The sequence below is a fragment of the Rhodnius prolixus genome, unplaced genomic scaffold (genome assembly GCF_049639745.1).
Source record: "Rhodnius prolixus isolate KJV_2025 unplaced genomic scaffold, Rpr scaffold_13, whole genome shotgun sequence".
NCBI classification, from domain to species: Eukaryota; Metazoa; Arthropoda; class Insecta; order Hemiptera; family Reduviidae; genus Rhodnius; species Rhodnius prolixus.
The window spans coordinates 12398825-12421915 of NW_027411583.1; the positions used below are offsets into that span (position 1 = coordinate 12398825).

At 31.1% G+C, this 23091-nt stretch overlaps 1 protein-coding gene across 5 annotated transcripts; it reads left to right on the top strand.

The window, feature by feature from the left end:
* Window positions 1-980: 980 nt before the first annotated feature.
* On the top strand, window positions 981-22682 carry LOC141448178 (uncharacterized). Of its 5 annotated transcripts, none has more exons than XM_074116323.1 (15): window positions 991-1508; window positions 1898-1936; window positions 2108-2263; window positions 2721-2912; window positions 4291-4407; window positions 5564-5617; window positions 11670-11781; window positions 11883-12006; window positions 13366-13501; window positions 13631-13690; window positions 15757-15882; window positions 17335-17461; window positions 17864-17987; window positions 19071-19258; window positions 19364-22682. In XM_074116323.1, the coding sequence occupies exons 2-15, from the start codon at window positions 1918-1920 to the stop codon at window positions 19656-19658; spliced, it is 1830 nt and encodes a 609-aa protein (XP_073972424.1). In that variant the 5' UTR covers window positions 991-1508; window positions 1898-1917; the 3' UTR covers window positions 19659-22682. The 5 variants fall into 5 exon arrangements, with proteins under 5 accessions (XP_073972428.1, XP_073972430.1, XP_073972424.1 ...); XM_074116326.1 differs by lacking the exon at window positions 991-1508 and adding an exon at window positions 1521-1665; XM_074116327.1 differs by lacking the exon at window positions 5564-5617 and having other exon boundaries at window positions 981-1508.
* Window positions 22683-23091: the final 409 nt, after the last annotated feature.

Consider the following 23091-nt stretch of genomic DNA (forward strand, 5'->3'; position numbering starts at 1 on the left):
TAAACATGGTTAAATGTGAGAGTAAGGTGGTCCTATCTAAGTCTAGTGAGTCGCCAACATGGTTAAATGTGAGTGTAAGGTGGTCCTATCTAAGTCTTGAGAGTCACCAACATGGTATAGATGAGACACCAGAATGGTAGAATGAAGGTGCCAAGTTTTGGAAAGGTGATAATATTGATAGAGGCACCAGCTAGGCGGAATAAAGATGCATTGGTCCGATTCTGGTTTAACCATTGGCAATGTTTGGTTTTAAAAATTTAATCTCACAAATTTTGATTAAATTAAAAAATTTAATCGTCCAAAGTGTGAGTGTAAGGTGGTCCTATCTAAGTATAGTGAGTGGTAAACATTTCAATGTCTAACAATAGAAATAAATTGTTCAAGGGGTATTTCAATTAAGAGTGCAATTGTGTTGAAAGAGATATAGCTTTGTGTGTATTCAAAATAGAAATTACTATTTTTACCTATGTACATTTGTTGATTACTGATTATTAGTAAGAATTATGTGACTTCACTACATTTTAAAAACTAAATTTGGAATTTAATTCAATCAATTAAAATTCTGATTATTTAATTTGATTAAAAATTTTAATTGATTAAATTCCGATTAAATTAAAAGTGAATTTAATTTTAATCAACTAATTTTGGCCGAATAAATTTTTTAATTTTAATCATGATTAAAATTAAATTTCGGTTTAATTCAATTGTTTTTTAATTGATTAAATTTTTGCCCAACTCTGCAAAAATATGTTTTATACGATTTTGGTTACTGCGCTGCCTATAAAATCGGTAATTGCAACTTTATCAACGCTATAAAGTGATTCAGTGAATTATTTTTTAAGTACATACCTACTTAATGATTTCGACATTTCCTTGTTCTAATCTGTTATCTATCCCATTTCCCCCCTCCCTAGGGCTTGGTTTATCATGCTGACTTTTTTATAAACCAGGTAGATCGCTAAAACTCGTCTGATTGATAGTCTGTAGTTTGGGCTGTGAATTGTTTTCGTACTGATACACAACTCCTATATAGGAGTTACAATTTAGGTTACAATTTTTAAAGTATTCATTTCAATGTCTAACAATAGAAATAAATTGTTCAAGGGGTATTTCAATTAAGAGTGCAATTGTGTTGAAAGAGATATAGCTTTGTGTGTATCCAAAATAGAAATTACTATTTTTACCTACATTTGTTGATTACTGATTATTAGTAAGAATTATGTGACTACACTACATTTTAAAGAAGTCTAGTAATTGTTTCTATTAATAAGTACCTTTAAATATTCTGAATTTAAACGTCAGATCTGACGTCATTTTTTGAATGATACACTCGAAATGAATTCATCAGTGAGTCACTTTAAATTGCACCCACCTCTGCGTTAGTTTCATAAGTGGTCACCCAGTAGTTGATGTGAGCCTGGATCGTTTCCATCGCTCTAGTCTTAGTAACAGTAACGAGCAAACGACTGCAGTGGTTGTTATCGAATTGTTTGTTTTGTGATATTGCGGTGAGTTTATTTTTTTAAAACAGTTTATTTGTTTCAAAAGATACATAACAGTTTTACTTTGTTATATTTATAAATAATAATATTATAAAAAGGACTTTTTATGGATACTCTATTCGTAATAAGCACTTACAACCGTTAGTAAATCTTTTTAATAAAAGTGAGTTTTTGGAATGTTTTATTTATATATTATTAGATATAAAAAGGGTTTTTTTTTTAATAACTTCATTTTAAATTTGCCTTGGTATAGGCCTTTCAGCTTATTGTGATTCTTGTAACAGTTTCTCGATTCATCTAATTAGGTTAACACAAGTTACTTGTTTTCCTTGGCTTAGTTGACTATGATCTCAAATTCGTTAGATATTTACTAATTTTTATTTGTGTTTTTTCAGATTTTAAAGAAACATTCACAATGATGGACAAGTTGGGAGGTATTGTTAAATTTCTTTTACATTATTATATTTTTCAAATTGCATAAACACGAATTACAAAATAGTGTATCGAATCATATCAATTTGGTCACTAAATGTTGCTTAAGAAGCTTTAAAGTTGTATACGTAAACTATATTAGTTTTCATAACTGGTGTACCTTATTTGTTTAGAAAAAATTATTATGACTCCAAAAGCGAAGACTGAAAAGTCCACCACACTTATCATCGAAAGGAGGGTAATCACAGAAGATAGTGCTGAGAAAAATGACGTACATGTGGCCGGGGGTGCTCATAAGGGAATTGTAATCAACAAAACTCTAAATTCAGGTCTGTAAAAACACGATTTCATTTTAATTCTAGAACTACCACCTGTTAAATATTAAAATGACTGGTCTTTGTAAATTAAAAAAAAGTAGAAGCACTCTAGAACGTACTCGTAGAAGACGGGAACTGGCCGATTGTAAACCTTATCAGACGATTGTGTTTTCCGGGATGTTGATGTTGATTTCATCCGTTGCCAACACTATATGCTGATTTGAAGTCGATTAAGAGATGGTTCCTGTAAATATTGTGTATCCCGCTTTTACGTAAACATTGTGACTGAAAATACCTGTTCGTCTTACACTCTTATTGACTTAACGAATGAAATATTAATTTTTACTGTTGATTCTTATGCCAAAATTATAATTAAATTACATTGGCATGGTATTTTAGTAAACAAAAAAATAATTAATCAAAAACAAGCAAGTTTACTGCCATGAAACTTATTACATGTTATTTACAGAAGGTGAATATACAATTCCTGAAATATCTTTACAATTTCGTGTATTCCTGGTGAATGGACAGACTGGAAGTCATACACAGGAAAGCAGGAAACTATTGTTCTGGTTTAAACCACAGGTTCCAGTGTATGAACGTGCAACTGTTGCGCAAGAATTTTTCAAGGAATTAGTTAGTCCACAACATTTTCCTAGAGGTATGTGTGTCTAATAACGTTAACTCATTTTCTATAAGTTTAAATGTTTATTTGTATTATTGTGCTAATATGAAATGAGTGAACCAGTTTGATTCTCAATAAGAAGGTGGTTTCTTGTAGTGAAGGGAAACTTACAACATCTTAAAGCATCAACTACGTTTTTAAGAAAATAATCAAGGAAAGTAATGGCTACTTCAAGTACATTTTTCATATACAATATTAAAACCAAGGCCAATATCGATAATAGAGCTCAGCCACACTGTAATCAGACTCTACAACTTATCTTTGCGGTCTGCGGTTCTAACAGCTTTAGCTAGTCTTGCACATTATTTACAAAATATGTTTCATTTTAATCTGTCATTTTAATTTTTTATGTATAAATCACGTAGATTAAGACATAAAAAATTAACTTAGAGTTGAGATGGATGCTGATGCTCCAGGGGTGCTAAAAGATACCTACTGTGCCGGTCCTTAGTAGCTCTTATAGCTTCTTTCTTCTCAGTAGAGTACGTCTTAGTAAATAAGCATAAGCGCTGCAAGTGCTTAATAGATGTCCGCTGTACTCAGTTTTTTGGCCATTATAGTAAATTGCATCTAACTTTCAAATGCAAAGTTGATTTTTACATGAAAACTACTTGCATTAGAAAAAGTGTAACCATAGAGGTTTGATAGGTTGGTGTAACTTCAAATAATTTTTTTGTAGCTCTATTTTTTGGTACTACTATGTTAGAAAAATTATATTTCATTAGAAATAATTAGAAAGAAAGTAAAGCAGAAACTGGTATCAAGAATTTAAAGCATGAGATAGTCTGCGTGAGTGAGTCTAAAGATGCTGGAAATTACATTGTACGACAGCAGTGTGAAATTGGTGACCTACTTCTTTTTTATTCACGAAATAGTTTTAAACTGGATAATATGTACATCTATTGAATTGAAAGAGCCATCTTGGCCAGTTGTCGAAACTGAATAAGAGTACATTAAAATTTTACTTCTACAACTTTTCCTACAAAATTATTGATATTAATTTTTGATTGGAAGTGGGTCCCTTCCAAGTATGAAGAATTTAGAAAGTCTATTGCAATTGCATTCACTTGCAGAAAATATGCATTGAAGGAGAAACAAAATGACCTTGCTGGCAGTGTCGTCACAAATTATATAAGTGATGGTTTTCTATAGGAAAGAAAATAATTATTTTAATTATTGCCTTCTGCATTCTTAAATTTACAAAAAAAAAATAATAATAATACTAAATATTTTATAAGTAGCACTATTATTGGAGAATTTAAATTTACGCAACTAATAGATAATAATAGAGCCTTAAAAAAATCATGGTTTATTTAATTTTAAAAAACTAATTGCTTTCATTTTCTCTTATTAGATTATGTTGGATTCATAACAAGGCTGATGAAATTGATGCAGCAGAAATATCCCACAATAAGAAAACTAGAAGTTGAATTAAAACAACTTGAGCAGACCAAATTACCAGTTAGACCAAGTAAGAAAGTGGATTTTATTTTTTAGATTATCTTTCTTTAAAAAAAATATATTATTAGTCCACAATTTTTTTAAGCCGGGGGTTACATGAGCGAACTCATGACTTCTGTAATTGCAAAAAGGTCGTCAAGATTTATACAATTGGTATCCTTAACGGTTGAACTGGAGTTTAATTCCTAAAATCATTGTCGAAACCAAGGGAATCTGGATAGCAAGTTGACTAGAAAAACGAAATGAGATTTTGTAAAAAGTTTCAGTTATAAAATTGACATTTCTTAGGATTATTTTAAATACATAGAATATGCATTGACAATAATATTTCGCCACAACTCGTCAAGTCTCTGCAAGAGAACGAGACCGGCGACTGTGATGATTTTACAGTGTTCATGCTCAAAATCCTCACTTAGGTTTCTCTGAAGGAAATATTTAGGAATTTGTTTTGCCATCCATTTTTCCTAGTTAAATTGGACATTTTATTGGTCACTTTTCTTTTCCTGATGTAGAAAATTGTTCGATTTCTTTTTAGAATCATATTTTTTCCCTAGACTACTTCTTATCTAAAAATTGTAAGATATATATATATATATATATATATACTCCGTTGATCTCTAGTTCGCAATGGCATAGTCCTCTCTGGGACACCCTATACGGAATCTTTATCCAAATTAATAAAGAAGAAGTATCCATTTTCTTTTCATTGGAAGCAATAAAAACGAACCAATTGAAATTTTAAAGAAAATCTTCCATGAAAGGTTGAGAATCCAAAATCATTTTATAATTCAACGGCGATTAATGTGAGAGACAACATTTGTGTGCAGGAACTAAAGGATATCCATCTCATAGTACGTGCAGGATGTTTCTAGACTACTAAATCTTATTTAGATTATATCGTCAGAGAGCTTTAGGTTTAATAAAATTGGAGTCTCTTTTTGAAAACTCCAAACAGATTTGTTAGGTTAGGCGGTTCAATCATGCGTCTTCCCAATTGTCCTAAAAGTATCCCCAACTTCAGTTTTTGTTTCTGTCTGTGGCTTGCTATACGAAAATGTGCACAAGTTTGCTCATGTAATCCTGATTTATTAGTATTATATGTAATTTTTTTTTTTTTATCGTAAAAAATGTTTCAATTTTGTTTGAACTAAGTGTTTATCTTATAGCAAAGCCGAATTGTCGTCTCATAGATTTGAAGGAGTTTGTGAATAGTGTGACAGGTTCGGTAATATTGTTTTAAGTGACTGTTAGCTTTTCTTTCTTTCTCTTAACACTAAAATTAAATTTTTAAAAAAGTAAAACAGTTTTTTCTTAAAATTAAAAAAATTAAAATAATGCCAGCTACACTCAGATACCGTTTTGTGTAGTAACCTGCATGGTTTTTTTTTTATCGATTCATTAAAAAAAAATTACATTAGACAGCATATCGATTATTCTTTTATTCAGTTTTGTTTATAAACATTTATATGTATAATTTTTACTAGCAATGCTATAATCACTTGCTATTCATGTTTTTGTCTTGTTTTTTTTAATTCATTCGTAAAATATTAATTCATAAATAAAACAAGAATGAATTCCTGTTAATTCTTTTTTGTGATTTTGGGATTTCATTTGAGATTGCAAAGTACTCCTAAATTTGGCGTAAGGTTGTACGTGTATTTGCGTGTTTCCGTGTGGTGATTAATCTGTGGTTTCTAATAATTAATACGGAAACTGATTCTAGATCTTTATGTTGAATTAGTTGGCATTTAGTTCAGGGAATAGTAACAATCAATATCACAGTTGTACTTTTGTTGTAAACAAAAGTGAGTTTTGCCAATTTCTGTTCAATTCTGTTGACAAAATATTGAGTTTCAACTGGAAACCTATTATCTGAGGTCCTTTAAGTTCGAAAACATTTTGTTTGCAGATAATGATACCTTAAAACTGTCCGGTAGAGGAATGTTGTGTAAGGGTTGATCGTCAAAAAGTGCACGAAAAACCGTAACACTGAAAAATACCCAACTATAACAATTTTTTTCTCTTTTTCTATAAAAGATAAAATTCTCAAATTTTCATTTATTGCAAATACGATCAAATTTCAAACCTTTATTTCTCCTTTCCTATTCATTGGATTTCAATGATTTCTTTCCCAAATTGTAGAGAATAGTTAGCTCTATAACTGGCATTAATCGCAGTGTTTTAATGATAATAGTTTATGAGATATAGCAGGTTAAATTTTGGTGTTTTGCAAATACGTTCAAATTTCAAAACTTTCCTATTCATTGGATTTCAATGATTTCATTACCAAACTGTAGAGAATAGTTAGCTCTATAACTGGTATAACTCGCAGTGTTTTTGTGATAATAGTTTATGAGATATAGAAGGTTAAATTTTGGTGTTTTGCAAACACGTTCAAATTTCAAACCTTTATTTCTCCTTTTGTGTTCATTAGATTTCAATTATTTCTTTTCCAAATTATAGAGAAGAGTAAGCTCTATAACTGGCATTAATCGCAGTGTTTTAATGATAATAGTTTATGAGATATAGCAGGTTAAATTTTGGTGTTTTGCAAATACGTTCAAATTTCAAAACTTTCCTATTCATTGGATTTCAATGATTTCATTACCAAACTGTAGAGAATAGTAAGCTCTATAACTGGTATAAATCGCAGTGTTTTAGTGATAATAGTTTATGAGATATAGAAGGTTAAATTTTGGTGTTTTGCAAATACGTTCAAATTTCAAAACTTTCCTATTCATTGGATTTCAATGATTTCATTACCAAACTGTAGAGAATAGTTAGCTCTATAACTGGTATAAATCGCAGTGTTTTAGTGAAAATAGTTTATGAGATATAGCAGGTTAAATTTTGGTGTTTTGCAAATACGTTCAAATTTCAAAACTTTCCTATTCATTGGATTTCAATGATTTCATTACCAAACTGTAGAGAATAGTAAGCTCTATAACTGGTATAAATCGCAGTGTTTTAGTGATAATAGTTTATGAGATATTGAAGGTTAAATTTTGGTGTTTTGCAAATACGTTCAAATTTCAAAACTTTCCTATTCATTGGATTTCAATGATTTCATTACCAAACTGTAGAGAATAGTAAGCTCTATAACTGGTATAAATCGCAGTGTTTTAGTGATAATAGTTTATGAGATATAGCAGGTTAAATTTTGGTGTTTTGCAAATACGTTCAAATTTCAAAACTTTCCTATTCATTGGATTTCAATGATTTCATTACCAAACTGTAGAGAATAGTAAGCTCTATAACTGGTATAAATCGCAGTGTTTTAGTGATAATAGATTATGAGATATAGAAGGTTAAATTTTGGTGTTTTGCAAACACGTTCAAATTTCAAACCTTTATTTCTCCTTTTGTGTTCATTAGTTTTCAATTATTTCTTTTCCAAATTGTAGAGAAGAGTAAGCTCTATAACTGGCATTAATCGCAGTGTTTTAATGATAATAGTTTATGAGATATAGCAGGTTAAATTTTGGTGTTTTGCAAATACGTTCAAATTTCAAAACTTTCCTATTCATTGGATTTCAATGATTTCATTACCAAACTGTAGAGAAGAGTTAGCTCTATAACTGGTATAAATCGCAGTGTTTTAGTGATAATAGTTTATGAGATATTGAAGGTTAAATTTTGGTGTTTTGCAAACACGTTCAAATTTCAAAACTTTCCTATTCATTGGATTTCAATGATTTCATTACCAAACTGTAGAGAATAGTAAGCTCTATAACTGGTATAAATCGCAGTGTTTTAGTGATAATAGTTTATGAGATATAGAAGGTTAAATTTTGGTGTTTTGCAAATACGTTCAAATTTCAAAACTTTCCTATTCATTGGATTTCAATGATTTCATTACCAAACTGTAGAGAATAGTAAGCTCTATAACTGGTATAAATCGCAGTGTTTTAGTGATAATAGTTTATGAGATATTGAAGGTTAAATTTTGGTGTTTTGCAAACACGTTCAAATTTCAAAACTTTCCTATTCATTGGATTTCAATGATTTCATTACCAAACTGTAGAGAAGAGTTAGCTCTATAACTGGTATAAATCGCAGTGTTTTAGTGATAATAGTTTATGAGATATTGAAGGTTAAATTTTGGTGTTTTGCAAATACGTTCAAATTTCAAAACTTTCCTATTCATTGGATTTCAATGATTTCATTACCAAACTGTAGAGAATAGTAAGCTCTATAACTGGTATAAATCGCAGTGTTTTAGTGATAATAGTTTATGAGATATAGAAGGTTAAATTTTGGTGTTTTGCAAATACGTTCAAATTTCAAAACTTTCCTATTCATTAGATTTCAATGATTTCATTACCAAACTGTAGAGAATAGTTAGCTCTATAACTGGTATAAATCGCAGTGTTTTAGTGAAAATAGTTTATGAGATATAGCAGGTTAAATTTTGGTGTTTTGCAAATACGTTCAAATTTCAAAACTTTCCTATTCATTGGATTTCAATGATTTCATTACCAAACTGTAGAGAATAGTAAGCTCTATAACTGGTATAAATCGCAGTGTTTTAGTGATAATAGTTTATGAGATATTGAAGGTTAAATTTTGGTGTTTTGCAAATACGTTCAAATTTCAAAACTTTCCTATTCATTGGATTTCAATGATTTCATTACCAAACTGTAGAGAATAGTAAGCTCTATAACTGGTATAAATCGCAGTGTTTTAGTGATAATAGTTTATGAGATATAGCAGGTTAAATTTTGGTGTTTTGCAAATACGTTCAAATTTCAAAACTTTCCTATTCATTGGATTTCAATGATTTCATTACCAAACTGTAGAGAATAGTAAGCTCTATAACTGGTATAAATCGCAGTGTTTTAGTGATAATAGATTATGAGATATAGAAGGTTAAATTTTGGTGTTTTGCAAACACGTTCAAATTTCAAACCTTTATTTCTCCTTTTGTGTTCATTAGTTTTCAATTATTTCTTTTCCAAATTGTAGAGAAGAGTAAGCTCTATAACTGGCATTAATCGCAGTGTTTTAATGATAATAGTTTATGAGATATAGCAGGTTAAATTTTGGTGTTTTGCAAATACGTTCAAATTTCAAAACTTTCCTATTCATTGGATTTCAATGATTTCATTACCAAACTGTAGAGAAGAGTTAGCTCTATAACTGGTATAAATCGCAGTGTTTTAGTGATAATAGTTTATGAGATATTGAAGGTTAAATTTTGGTGTTTTGCAAACACGTTCAAATTTCAAACCTTTTTTTTCTCCTTTTGTGTTCATTAGATTTCAAAGATTTCTTTACCAAACTGTAGAGAATAGTAAGCTCTATAACTGGTATAAATCGCAGTGTTTTAGTGATAATAGTTTATGAGATATAGAAGGTTAAAGTTTTTTGTTTTTGCAAATACGTTCAAATTTCAATCGTTTATATCTCTTTTCGTATTCATTAGATTTCAATGATTTCTTTACCAAATTGTAGACAATAGTAAGCTCTATAACTGGTATAAATCGCAGTGTTTTAGTGATAATAGTTTATGAGATATAGAAGGTTTGAGTAATTGCTAGGAATTAATGACTGTAGGAAGCATCGTTTTCAAGTCTATATTTAATTGAATTATGAGATTAAAAATTAATGATAATTTATTATTTTAAATAACGTTTATGTGCTTTCAGATCTAAATATTTTTAATCAAGTTACCATGGTTATTTAACAAATAGCATTTTAAATGAAACCTAATTTTTTTATACTAATAAATTTATATTCTATTTTGTGCATTAACCATTTTGTTTTTTTATTAATGTGCGTGAACTACATAATGCACTGTTTTAGATTGAAATTAAACTTATCTTTTCTTGTTATGTTATTAATTTTAGAGTCAGTGAGCCATGCAATAAAAAATCGAAATTAAAATTGTTTAAAAGAAAGGGCACATTTGTCGTTAACAATTTACTGCTCTTCGTGAGAGAGTGCCGAAGTGTTACTTATCCTTATATATGTTTCTCTTTTTTATTAACGTGGCTATTTTAGCAAAATATTAGTATCAATTATAAATTATTCACCTTCACTTTAGTTAATATTTTCATTTATTTAAGAAATTTAAATTTAAACTGAATATCAGAAAACGTAAAATACACTTTATTACTCACTTTAATTTGAGGGTTTTTTTTCCTGCAACATATTGAAATAGATAATACATTTTTTCTTTACAAGATTTGAAGTATTATTAATTTTATCTTTTTTTTAATTAAGATATGTGTACTTCTGAGCTCATTTCAACCTTACGATTGTATTCTGATTAGATTAGTCATCATGGCACAGAGAATTCGTAATTAGAAAAAAAGTTTTTAATGTTGTTATTGCTCATTAAATAAATAAAACTACTCTTAAGAAAGATTCAAACAAACCTTTTAAATTGTTGCAGAAAAAAAATACAAATGAAATAAAGTAAAAATTTAGGTTATGACTGCTTTAATAGTGTTAGTACTGCACTACATGTGAAGATTTTTGTGAAACACCTGGTTGATAGTGATTTTTCAAAAATCTCTACAATTTAATTATCTAGTTAGCAAGTGGACTAGTTTCACAAAGTAGCTCATGGAGGTCATTAAGTGATGTTACCAAAAAAAAAATGATTCTTCTGAGGAATGGCAGTTTTTTGAATTGATTGCTTTTTGTAGAACGATCCCCAAAGTGATTATCGATTATCTAATATCGATTATTTCACTAGAATAAATGTAAAAGTTAATTTGAATGTCTCTGAGGCTTCAGTTATTGAAATAATTGAATTGCAAGATGTAATTAAAGTTAAGAGGTTGAAATTATATCATAATGAATCGTATTTAAATTGTAGGAGAAATTATAATTAAAGATGTTTTAGTTTAAAGAAGGTTTTTAAAACCTGATTAAAAGTTAATTAGTTTTTAAAGTTTATTGAAGTATTTTGTTAACATAACATAACCAGTTTCTGTCTAGAATTTTATGAAATAGTAGGGTATTAAACTTCGGCTATGGCAAAAAATTGATAAAAGACAATGTTTCAAATTAGTAAAAAATTCTCATTTACATTATTATTGTTTGTGGAAGCTTTTCTATCTTTGGTAGCCTACCAGAATGATATGAGATTATACTATTTCTTTATACGTACATGTCTTAATAACAAGATCTAATTAAACTTATTACAATCACCGTAGATTAATTGTAAGAAAGATTAGCCATTAGTTAACCATGCACAATACTATTTTTCATTCATCTTTTCATAATTGTTTTTTAATTTGACTTTTTTGTTGTTTTTTTAAGGTTCTTCTGATGACAGCATTTTAGGCAAAAAGATAATGTTGACAGAACAGAAAGTTTTAGAATTAATTGAAGATGCATATCCTAATCCAGTTACTGTGGAAGATATTTCTAAGTTAGTAGACGATATTTAACAGATTAACAAATGAAATTAGAAGCTGATTTGGTTTAACAATATTGGATATTATACAATTTGATGCATGTGTTTTTCATTAGGGAATATAACTGGGACCAAGACTTAGTGGAGAAACATCTGGAGAAATTAAAAGAAAAGAAAATAGTGAAGGCCATGGAACATGGAGCTTTTACCAGGATCATCCAACATGAGAAGGATATACAGGTGTGTATATATATATATATATCTAAAATTTTTGATGGAAGAACGATATTAATGGGAACGGTTTCCCGGTTCTTGCTCGAGTTCAAAGATTTGACAAAAAAAGAAGATTAGAAAGTATTTTCTTCAGCTGCGCGCTTCTTGTGCAGTTCAATGGCTCCTACTGCAAATACTGAAAGTACATATTTATTACTGCTCCTAAGAGCACTGTTAGTGCAGTGTTTAGTGTACGTGCATTGCTGCAAAATAAATCATTCTTGATTAAACTGCAGGATTTCGACCATTAAATAAACACTTCAGGTGCCTGTGGATGTGTGTGTGTGTTCAGATGAAATCTCATAGTTTGTTGGAAAAGTTCATAGTTCGTCTGATCGTAATGTGGTTATTCTATGCGCCTGTGAGCGCACTCGTATCAGTATAGTTTTGGCTCCTAGATTGGTAACCACAGATAGTTATTTTCTTGAAACTACTTTCTTGGAAGTTATTATGGATGATCGGTTCAAAAAAAAAACAGATATACGGGACAAAATGGAAACGTACGAATGTTAATTCAAGACCTTTCACACAACCCAAAGAATGTATTTTATGATTCAGAATATGATATACTTCAGATTTTTATTTCCATCAAAACACGCACCTACGTAACTACAGGCTTAATAGCAGCTCATATTTGCAAGCGTCAGTATTATATTATTCTTTTCTCAACTCAACTCAATTGTGGCACTACGGCCCGTGTAGGACCTTGGCCTCCGCCAATACCTGACCCCAAGCCCCTCTATCCAACGCCTTCCTTCTCCACTGTCTTACATTGTAGTTCCCGGAGATCCTCTTCCACATCACACATCCAACGCAGCCTAGGTTGCTCCCTCTCGGTCTACTGCCTCCAGGGTGACCCTCCAGCCCTTTCACTCTCCATCCTCTGCACATGTCCCACCCAACGCAAGCTCCCCCTGCTTGACGACGGACACTAAATCCTCTTCCCCGTACAACTCTCTTAACTCCGCGTTTTTTCGGCACCTCCAGATTCCATCTTGGCACACTGGTCCATAGACCGCCTTTTATACCTTTCTTTCCAAGGGGTTCAATTTCGATTCGTCTGCATGCCTCAACGTCCACGATTCTGAGCCGTACGTTACAACGGGTTATTATTCTTTTATATGGTCACATTTCAGTTTAGTGTACGGTAAAAAACTGCATAATGTTGGTAAGCATGATAAAATGACTAAAATGTCAGAATTTGATGAAAATTTGTGAGTTAGAAAAGTGAGAATAGAAAGTATTAGCTGAAATCTCCACTTTCTGCAGTAATTTTTATTTGAAATTAATATCACTTAATAACGTTTAGTTTATATTTCTTAACAGATCGTCAAACAGATGCCAGCGATAGTGAGCTCCAAACAGCCTACCATAGCCATCATCACGGCACAATATTGTGAGAAATTGGCCGTAGATGCGATGATCGAAAATAAAGAGACTTTTGTAAGATATACAACAGTTGGTGAGTTTGATTTTCAAGTAATCAATTTTCTTTAATTTCAAAAATACCTTTAAAACTAATTCTATTAAATTGTTGTTCACTATGTACGATGAATTAGAAACAAAAATATGGATAAAGAGTTTTTTTCAGGAGTAACACCAGATGGTTCATATCCGCCTTCTTCATCTGTAATTAGGCAGACTAGGTTTGGTAAGCGGTGTTTTAACTGAAAAGAAAAAAGAGAAATCTGAAGAAATCACAGCTTTTTGTTTTGTGTTTGCTGCTTCTTTTCTAAGTGATGTTTGCTTTTCTTGATTCTTTTTTTTTTTTTTTTACTTAAAATCAAAGTAAAAATCATCGTCTTTGTCGATAAATATTACGTTCGATTAATTTGGATCACATATCACCATGCTAACCGATTTTTTTTTTTTTTTTTTACACATATTAGATTGTTTTCAAAGTTCTTGAGATTTCTGACTCTGTGAATTTCTAATTATTGGTTTATCAAGCTAAAAACATTTCTAACTTTTGATGGCCCTCGAGCAGAATGGATCGCGTCATTAATCAAGGAAAACTGAGGTATAAACTTGGTTTGTGCTGCTGAGATGATGTATTTAAATTCATGTGTCTGTAGGCCATTACGCGTTTAAAAATCTAGACCTACCTTATCTACCCAGGGTGCATGAAATGAATTTCAGTTAATGAAGTTTTATACGTAATAAGGTGAAGAATTGTAGCAGTTTTGCTAAAATGTGTAGATAACATCTGTGAAGAAGACTGGAGTCAAGATAGCCGAAGTTAAACATTGTTATCTCTAATCACTCAATCTAAACATTTGGCTCCGAAACAAGTACCAAATCTAAAGCTCCACGAAAGAGGCCTCATGAGCTATTAAAAGATGTAGGTTTCAACGGATTTATGGCCAATGTATTGCTCAAAATAGCTACATTCCAACCGGTCGGACATCTAGAATCCTGTTTTTTGTCGAAAGTCATCGAGAATTGCTTATCCTTTCGTTCACACAAGAAAGAACTCTAAAACTGCGATTTCTTTTTCTTCTAGTAAGACCCTTTGAAACAACCTTTACCTAGTGCGTTTTGCGAAAAAGCAGATATTCACGAGTTCTCACAATCTTCAAAAACTTTGTGGGCAACATAAAATAATTGGGCACTGTTTGCGTTTTTTTTTATCACTTATTATTTATTCTTCACCAGTTTATTAATAAAATTTTATTGTTTTTGATTTCACCTTAAAATGATCGCCTAGTTAACATTTTTATTTAGGGAGTCATCAGCAATTTCTAATACAAGAAAATTGTAAATACACTTTATTTATTCAAGTTCACGAAGTAAATCTTTAATCTTTATTAAAATAATTGTATTTTTTAATAAAGGGGATTATTTTGAAAAAATAAATAATAGGATTAATTTTTAACAGACTTTCGCAATTTAATATGGTTTTTAAGTTTTAACTCATGTTTGCTTTTTAATGTGTAAAAAAAAATCTTACATACCATCCCATAAAACATTTTTTTATAGAACTGTGACTAAATAGTTTTAATCAATTTCTTATAAAACAATAATTTCATGAGTTTCCCCTTTTTTATAATTTTTTAATTAAATTATTATTTATTATTTTGCAATTTAGGCAGATTGGGTTGTAGTGAAAGATGAAGGTTACTAAAGGGTTATTATCGTATCTGTTTGTTTTTGTGCAGTCGGTGATACGAGTAAAAAATGATGGCAGTATTTTATTCTCTGCTTTATTATAGTTGAATTACTTTCTAATTAGTTTTACAAAAAAAGAGGTTAGGCTCAAATTTAGTTGTACAGAAAAGTAAATTTATACATTATTATTATTATTCATATCATCCATTGTAACAAGAAAAAATTACTTTAATTTCTAATTTTAGCTGTTTTTAAAAAGTATCGGGGCAAAGTTTTGTATTTTCGTTGAAGTTCAGTGAACTCTCTCATCATTCCTACTCTAGGGATTATTGCTTTGAAGTTTGTCTTGAAAATCTTATAATCCGTAACGAATTCTCATCATGTCATCAATAATTGTCCATCGTAATATCATCATCATTCATTTCCCCTTTATTATTTTATTTTGCTAGTTTTTGTGTTTGTGTTGAAAATTTCTTTCCTTTCGATTTAATTTTATTTCCTTTATTTTAAAAATTTCTTTAACATAATAACTTTTTTTGATAATTATTTAAAGTTGTGATCAAAATTTAATGTTAAACTTTTTTTTTTTTTCTTTTTTTCTTTTTCAAGGTGAATCTAATGTCTATACATTAGGAAATGTTGGTGCACATAGAATTGTATGCACTAAGCTCCCGACATTAGGATACACTAGAGAGGCGGTCACTTCTGCCGGCAATACAACCACCAGATTGTTAGGTAAGCTATATCATACATACATATCGTGTAACGCCGAATATTTTTTTTTAAAAAAAAAAAGATTTTATAACAAATTATAAGATTATAAACAATATGGCGTACATGCTCTAGAAGATTACAATAATAAAATAAAATACAAATGCGTAAATGTAATTGAAAATAAACTAATAATGCAAAAATACCTTCTACAGAATATATCTACGGGGGATCGCCCGGGTACTGACTCGCACTAGGTAAGAGATGTATACTGAACTTGATACTCGCGGAAACTGGGTAATCCTGACGTGCGACCACTTTTATAATTTAACTAAGATGCTATCTTAAGCACTCTTATGTTATGTAGGTTAGTCGTTCTGACACTCCTCCCAAAGAGGATCGTTGTAGCGATTTGCAATAGCTAAATCTTACTTTTAGGCTTTTACAAACACGCCTCGCATCCATCTAGAGATTTTAGGCAGGCCGTTGTCTTGTACTGTGAACAGCTCATTTTTTACCAATGTCATTAGTTTTCGAGCAGATTTCATACTTGTCACTCGATGAACTGTAGTTAATGCCGGCGATATGGTAGGTCGATCGCCTGATGACATTTTAGCTTTGTGAAGTTGTCGTAACATGAAAGTTCTGCCAAAGATGTGTTTATAATATATATTAATGTGTGATACTTTTTTCGGTCCAATTTTGTAGTTGTAAAATCGTCTGCGGGTTCCATTTATGTCCTCTTCTTCTTGCAAATAAACTAATATTCTGAAAACATTTGGCAATCCAATAACTGCTGATATAAGACCATTTTGCGCAGACTTTGTTCCTCATTTAGTAATACGAATTAAATTTTTCCAAGGAATCATTGCTTTTAAAACTTGAGTGTTTAAAATTTAATTTTACTTTAATGAATCGTTAAAGCTTATTACATCCTTAATGCCACAGTAACTCAGCATGAGAATGAAGGAATCAAGTTAGCACCTGACCAATCAGATTACACAGACTACTTCCATCAGTATACCTACCTTCTTAATGAAAACATTTACGTTTCACCTCCTGCACATTTCTACAATTAAGACTTCTTCATCGATAGAATTAGTTATATGTTAGTTCTTCATGCGACTTTAAAGCCAGGTAATCCGCTATCCGTGATCTCGTTCTCCCTTCAAGCTTTGAGCATCCTTATGGAATAATTTTTGTAGAAGGTATAACTTCCTTTTAAAACCTCTTCTTACCTTAGTATTCCTCTTCAGTTGTACAAAGTTAAGCTAAGATTTAGCTTAATCGTAAATATAATTTGTGAAAAATAACTGGTAAAAACAAATCCAATATCTGGTTTGAAGAATTTTGCTTCAGTTGTTGGTATTGGTATAAAAAGCCATGCTATTTATTTTTTAATTATTTTTTTTTAAACTCACATTTCGCTATAAATATTGTCGCAATGTTTTATAAACATATTATAATGTTTTGCAGGTACATTCCAAAAGGTAGATCACGTGTTCATTGTGGGCGTTGGTGGTGGAGTTCCCCATTATACGGACTACACGAAACATGTCCGGCTGGGAGATGTGATAGTGTCAGCAGCTTCGAAACCAAATACGTCAGTATTTTATCTATTTGGTTATCATTCTGTTTTTCTTTTTATTGTATACACACAAGTAAATTACTAAATTTATCTAATAGAAGATTGTGTACGTACTTCCTTTATTATTCCTTAGTTTTTCTCTTTGATGATTTCCGTTTTGTGCAGTCGAGGCCTCTTCTTGCAAATTGTTTCTTCTAGTTGATTCAGAAGGCTAATGTACTTTGAACATTTATTATTTTACTCTTTGCCAGGTAATTTCTGAAAAGTATCCTTTTTACGTCCCATTGGCAGCCTTGATCTGTCTCTTATTGAATTCGGCTTCAGCTTGTTATTTGGTGAAGAGTCTCCATAAAATTCGATTTATTTTCTCCTATTTATTTGATAAATGAAGAAAGTTTTGTTCTGTTTTATTCATAGAGCGGCTTACACTTATTGTGAAAATGTAATCAACTCAGCCGAAGAAGAATACACGTTTGAATATAAAAGTCACAGCCCTGTCAACACCATTATTCAAGACATCGCTGCAAAATTAAAGCAAGAGGTATAATATATACTCCAGTCATTATATTTATTTTCTAATTTATATTTTAACTGAAATTATGTGAAATCTGGTCATTTATGACACGGATTATTTTTGTTATAATTTACCACTGACAGCTGTTCTTGATACAGCATTTATTAATATCTGTCAGCGCGTGAGCGTTGACACCCCAAAGCGTAGCGTTAGGCGGGGCGCTATGCGCCAGCGGATAAAACCGGAAGTGGCGAAGCGGGTTACAATAATCGTGAATAGTTCACGCTTGAATACATGCAAATATATATAGAGAGTAGAGCAGAGGTAGGAATGAATAACACTTACCCTTGCGGCCGGAACTGAAGCTCCTAAAGCGCAGTGCTAGAGGTAAATGGGCGAATACCAGGAAAGCGGATATGATAGAGGTATACGCGTCTCTAAGGAAAGCGGAAATAGTACATGTATAGACGTGTCTGGGGAAAGCGGAAATGGTAACTGTATATGCGTGTCTGTGGGTTAAGCATTGCGTGGAGGAAGAGGGAAATCTCAGGAAAGGCGTAAGGAGAGAACGAACCTTGCACCGGAAGCGGGTCCACGGAGTGGCCCGCGAAGCGTAGAATAATTGGGGTGATGTCCCTTGATGTCAATCGAGTGATGGTATGTGTATACCATCAAAGCGGAAGCGAAGCGTAGCAGCGTAGAGAAGCTGTAAGAAGCCCAGTAAAACCAGCAGGCTCAAAAGCACATCAGCAGACCAAGCACCGTACAGGACGCTGGTCAGTAGCGGACTCCCTCAATAGATAAGGGGATGACCCTATGGTCTAAGAGAAGGTAGAGGGGGTAGTTGGATAGCGAGTGAATGGCATAGAATAACATAGAAAATAAGTTGAAATATATACAAAGCTTCAGAGAATAAGAATAAGGTTTTAAATATACACGAAAAGCTGAAAGTCCAACCAGCGGAGGCGAACGTCAGTACGCGCGCGGGCGATTGGCCGACCAGCGCGAAGTCATAGCCAGCCGAACTGGCCGAACGTGCCCGATCGCGACCGAACAATATCTGAATTTAACATCGACATATACGTAAATATTTGTTTTGTTTTCTTTTAGTACGATCTCCGTGGAGAGTCACTATGGTATGATTATCTGAAAGATGGTTTATCCGTGTTGGACAATCAAAATGAACACGAATTTAACAGACCATCAGTGGATACCGATAAACTTTATATGGCGATTGGTGGGAAAGATGTAATCGAGGTGGCCCATCCTCAGCCACTAGATGAAACTGATGGTACCAGGTAATTTGCAATAAGAAGGAGTTTGCTATCTCCAGATTTAGTTCACAAATCTGATGGATTCTCCTCCAAACTTACTTGGTTTTTTTTTTTCTGTTTTCTTCACAGAATGGAAGGTTATCCACGTGTACATCTCGGACCAATCGCCTCTGGACGTAGTGTGAGCAAAGATGCTAGATTACGTGAAGCGTTCACCAGTAAATCACAAGCGTTAGCCTTTGATTTTGAATCAGATTCTGTGATTGAATCCATAGTTGGTAATTGTAGAGATAGTTGGGCATTGGTTAGAGGTGTTGCCGATTATAAGGATGGTCAGCGTAAAGGCCCATGGCAACCGTATGCATCTTTAGCAGCGGCTGCTCTAGTTAAGGCGATTATTTCTTCCATTGAGCCACCAGAATAATAGCCGACCTCTTCATATCGCCTAAGTGAAATTGGCTAAAAAAACCTCGAGGTGATGTATTTAAAAGAAAAAAGGCACTATCACCGTTATTATAACTAAGTCGTATGATAAATATTTGTATAATGAACAAATTCTGGGTAGGGCAGACAGATTTCGTAGTATGCAATTGAATTTTTATCTATAAATTGGCCGATTAATAAAATCTATTATTCTTAGTGCTTTAAAAATCGACATAATTCATTCTAAAAAAAAAAATTAAATCGAACAAATTCCATTTAATTGGGTTTTAAGATCGATTAGATCGAATAGAGCCGTTCCCTTGAGCATCGAATGCGTTCCGTAATATTCAGCAAGAAATTTTTAACCTTGCAATTTGTTCCTATAGTTTTTTTTTATTTTTAAAATTTTTATTAGATGGGGGAAAAGTATGTTAATACAACTTTTATGACTAGATTCTTTGTGGTGAGGGTAAGGATATTAAGAGCCCATTATTAAGATATAAATAATTCCATAATGAACGACCAAAAACTAAAAGCATTCCTAGAAATGAAGTCTTTTGAAATTAAGTAACAATTATAACTAAATAAACATAATTAGAATTACTATTTCATTACTAAATAGAAATCTTTAAATTCCCCTAATGTGAGCGATAGCGTTGCGAAAAAGAATTTTTGAATAAAAAAATAATAAATTTATTATTCTTCCAAATAGTTATTTAAATTCCAATAATGTTTGTACTTAATAGAAAAAGAAAATAAATTATAAGGTTAAATTTAGTAAGGCATTTTTCTGAAGAAAATTAGATATCTTCAGAAAATGGTCGGTTTTAGACGAAGTAGGGGGAAAAAATGTTAATTTTAATCAGTAATTTTACTTATTAAGATTAGGGATGTAGTGTATTTCGAGCAAATAAACCATCTGATGCTGTTATGATTTACCAATAATCTGTAGGAAAGATTTTGGTAGAAAGAAGATAGTAGTTAAGAATAATCTCTCAGTGGTGCCAACTAATACGGATGCGGAGGGACATTTAGAGTTTAAATGTTCTGCAGAAAATTTCCCCTTAAATTAAAGACAGTGGTATCTTAGGTAACTGATTTCATCCAGTTTCCTGTTAGTAATCGGAAACGAACCAATCCTTAGTGTACTATGTGCTGCTACACGCCGCACTATACATGGCGTTCCAAATTTTAGAAATTAGTAAGTGTTCATAATAATAATAATCACTCAGCCTCTCGAAGGAAATCACAGGAATTAGAAAGGCCGGCAGATTTGGATAACATCTCGCCGGTAACACTGCTGATAACTGTCGCAGACTCTCTAGAGACGTTCCCTACAGGAAGAGTGTGTGTGAGAGAGCGAGAGAGGAGTCTTCTGATTAGGATAACCACTTCTTCCTGTTGCGGAAATTCTTCTCTGCTGCACTACCTGGGTAACTAGGCAAGTTTTCTGAGGAAGTACACGCCCTTCTAAGATTGCATTACTCAGATCAGGAGAGAGAGAGAGAGAGAGAGTGAACACCAACGAATTCTCTTTCTCCACTGACTTCGATACGCATCAGTCATTTGGTAAATTTATTTTCAACAAGTCGATATACTTAAATTGTAGGTAAACTTTATTGAGCTTTATTTAAAAAACTAATGTTCAAAACTAAACCGAACTCGAATATTTGGAAATTAAAACGAGGAGAAAAATTAAGCGTAGATTTTAATAAAGATTGTAGTCATTCCATCTTCGCTTAACCAAATAGTCACACATTCAATACTTATTCAGACTAGATAACTTTCTAGATCTTGGTTGCCATCAAAACATTTCATATTAATCCTTGGAGTTAAAAATTAGGTTTTTTTCTTGTTTAAAAATATAGTCTTAAAAACAATAAATTTACAAGTTACTGAAGTTTCTATTTGTTAACATTATAATTTTTTAGTTTTTACGAAGGAAGGTTTATAACGAATATATTATTTTAAATTAGTGCTTGTCTAACATCTGAAGTAAATGTTTAAAAGTTATGATATATTTATTTCATATTATCAAATTTCAAAAATACAGTCATTGTGTGTAGCTCTATTGTCTTCTTTTGCTAACTTATCTAAACTACATACTGATTTTAATAATTCTTGTCAAAAGATAAAGAGCTAGGAAAGGCTGTGCGGTGGAATAGATTATTATGACAGAAGTAGACCCTTATAAAAATTGTCACTGCACAGTTTAAAAAAAATAACGATCCAAAATAAAAGGTTTTTCTGTAAACTTTGTTGTTTTTGATCTACTAAGACTGTACCAGGAATTAAAATGATTTACGGCTTAAGAAACGAGTTTTGTTCCTAATTTATTTTTATTTAGTACATAAATATGTATATTTTTTTCTAAAAGTCTTTCAAATATATATCTAATAATGTCCATAATAAAGGGAAGCAAAATTCGTTACTAAAAAGTAATATTTATTTATGTATGCAATTAGCAACCACTGCGAAGCAGAAATAAAATCGAATATCTAAATTATATTTTTAACTAAAATACTTATAGTGATCAATAAAAGCTTATATATTTACAGATATTTATTTATATAATTCATTATTTATTTATAAATTGATTTTATTTTTGTAATTAGAAATCTAAATTTAACACTATATTTTTATTGTCTAAATGATATGATTAAATATTGACCAAGTCCCAAGTTGTTACCAAATTATCTTAAGAATATATTTTATATTCCATTTTTTTGTTTTGTTTGTATTTTTATTAAGATTGTAAAATTATTTATTTTTGAATTTATTATGAGTAAGGGTTATTTTTTTTTGCTTGATTTTCCTTAATATACATATAAGATGGCATTTCTAAGAATCCACATCCAAAAATTAAAAAATGTTTTATTTGTTCTGTATCTAAAGTATTTTAGAGGTTAGAACTTGAAATGATCAGCATGCGATCGAAATGTTATTATTTGTAGGAAAATAAATTTTTTGTAAATTTATTATAAAAAAGTTTAATTTTTAAAAATAAAAACCTAATTAATAAAAATACTGTATTTATTTTTCCTTTTAATAATTATAGACCTCTTTGAAAGTGTGGTTAGTCTTTAAGAGACTTGGTAATATCACTGATTACAATACGACTAAAATCTGTGAAATCGAAACTTTTTTTTATCGATAAAAATAATTGAAATTAGAAAGAATGCCGTTCATTGTCAATCGGGCTAATTTGTCTGAATAGTAACGTATCACTTTTGGAATCACTTAATATTAACAATTTTTCAATCAGTTTGAAGCTTCTTTTGATGAAATTAAACAAATAAATCCTAAGCTACTGAATAATGGTTTTATTTGATTGAAAAATGCTACAGTATTCAATACCATTGTACTATATTATTCACTTGGGCTATTGTATTTCTCAGCCGAATTAAAACTTTCTTTAAAATAATCTTTTCTCA

Excerpts from the sequence above, each read along its gene's own strand:
- LOC141448178 (XM_074116323.1), top strand. Across the intron at positions 4,408-5,563 it reads CAAATTACCAGTTAGACCAA|CAAAGCCGAATTGTCGTCTC; the intron begins GTAAGAAAGTGG and ends TTTATCTTATAG. Across the intron at positions 12,007-13,365 it reads AACATGAGAAGGATATACAG|ATCGTCAAACAGATGCCAGC; the intron begins GTGTGTATATAT and ends ATTTCTTAACAG.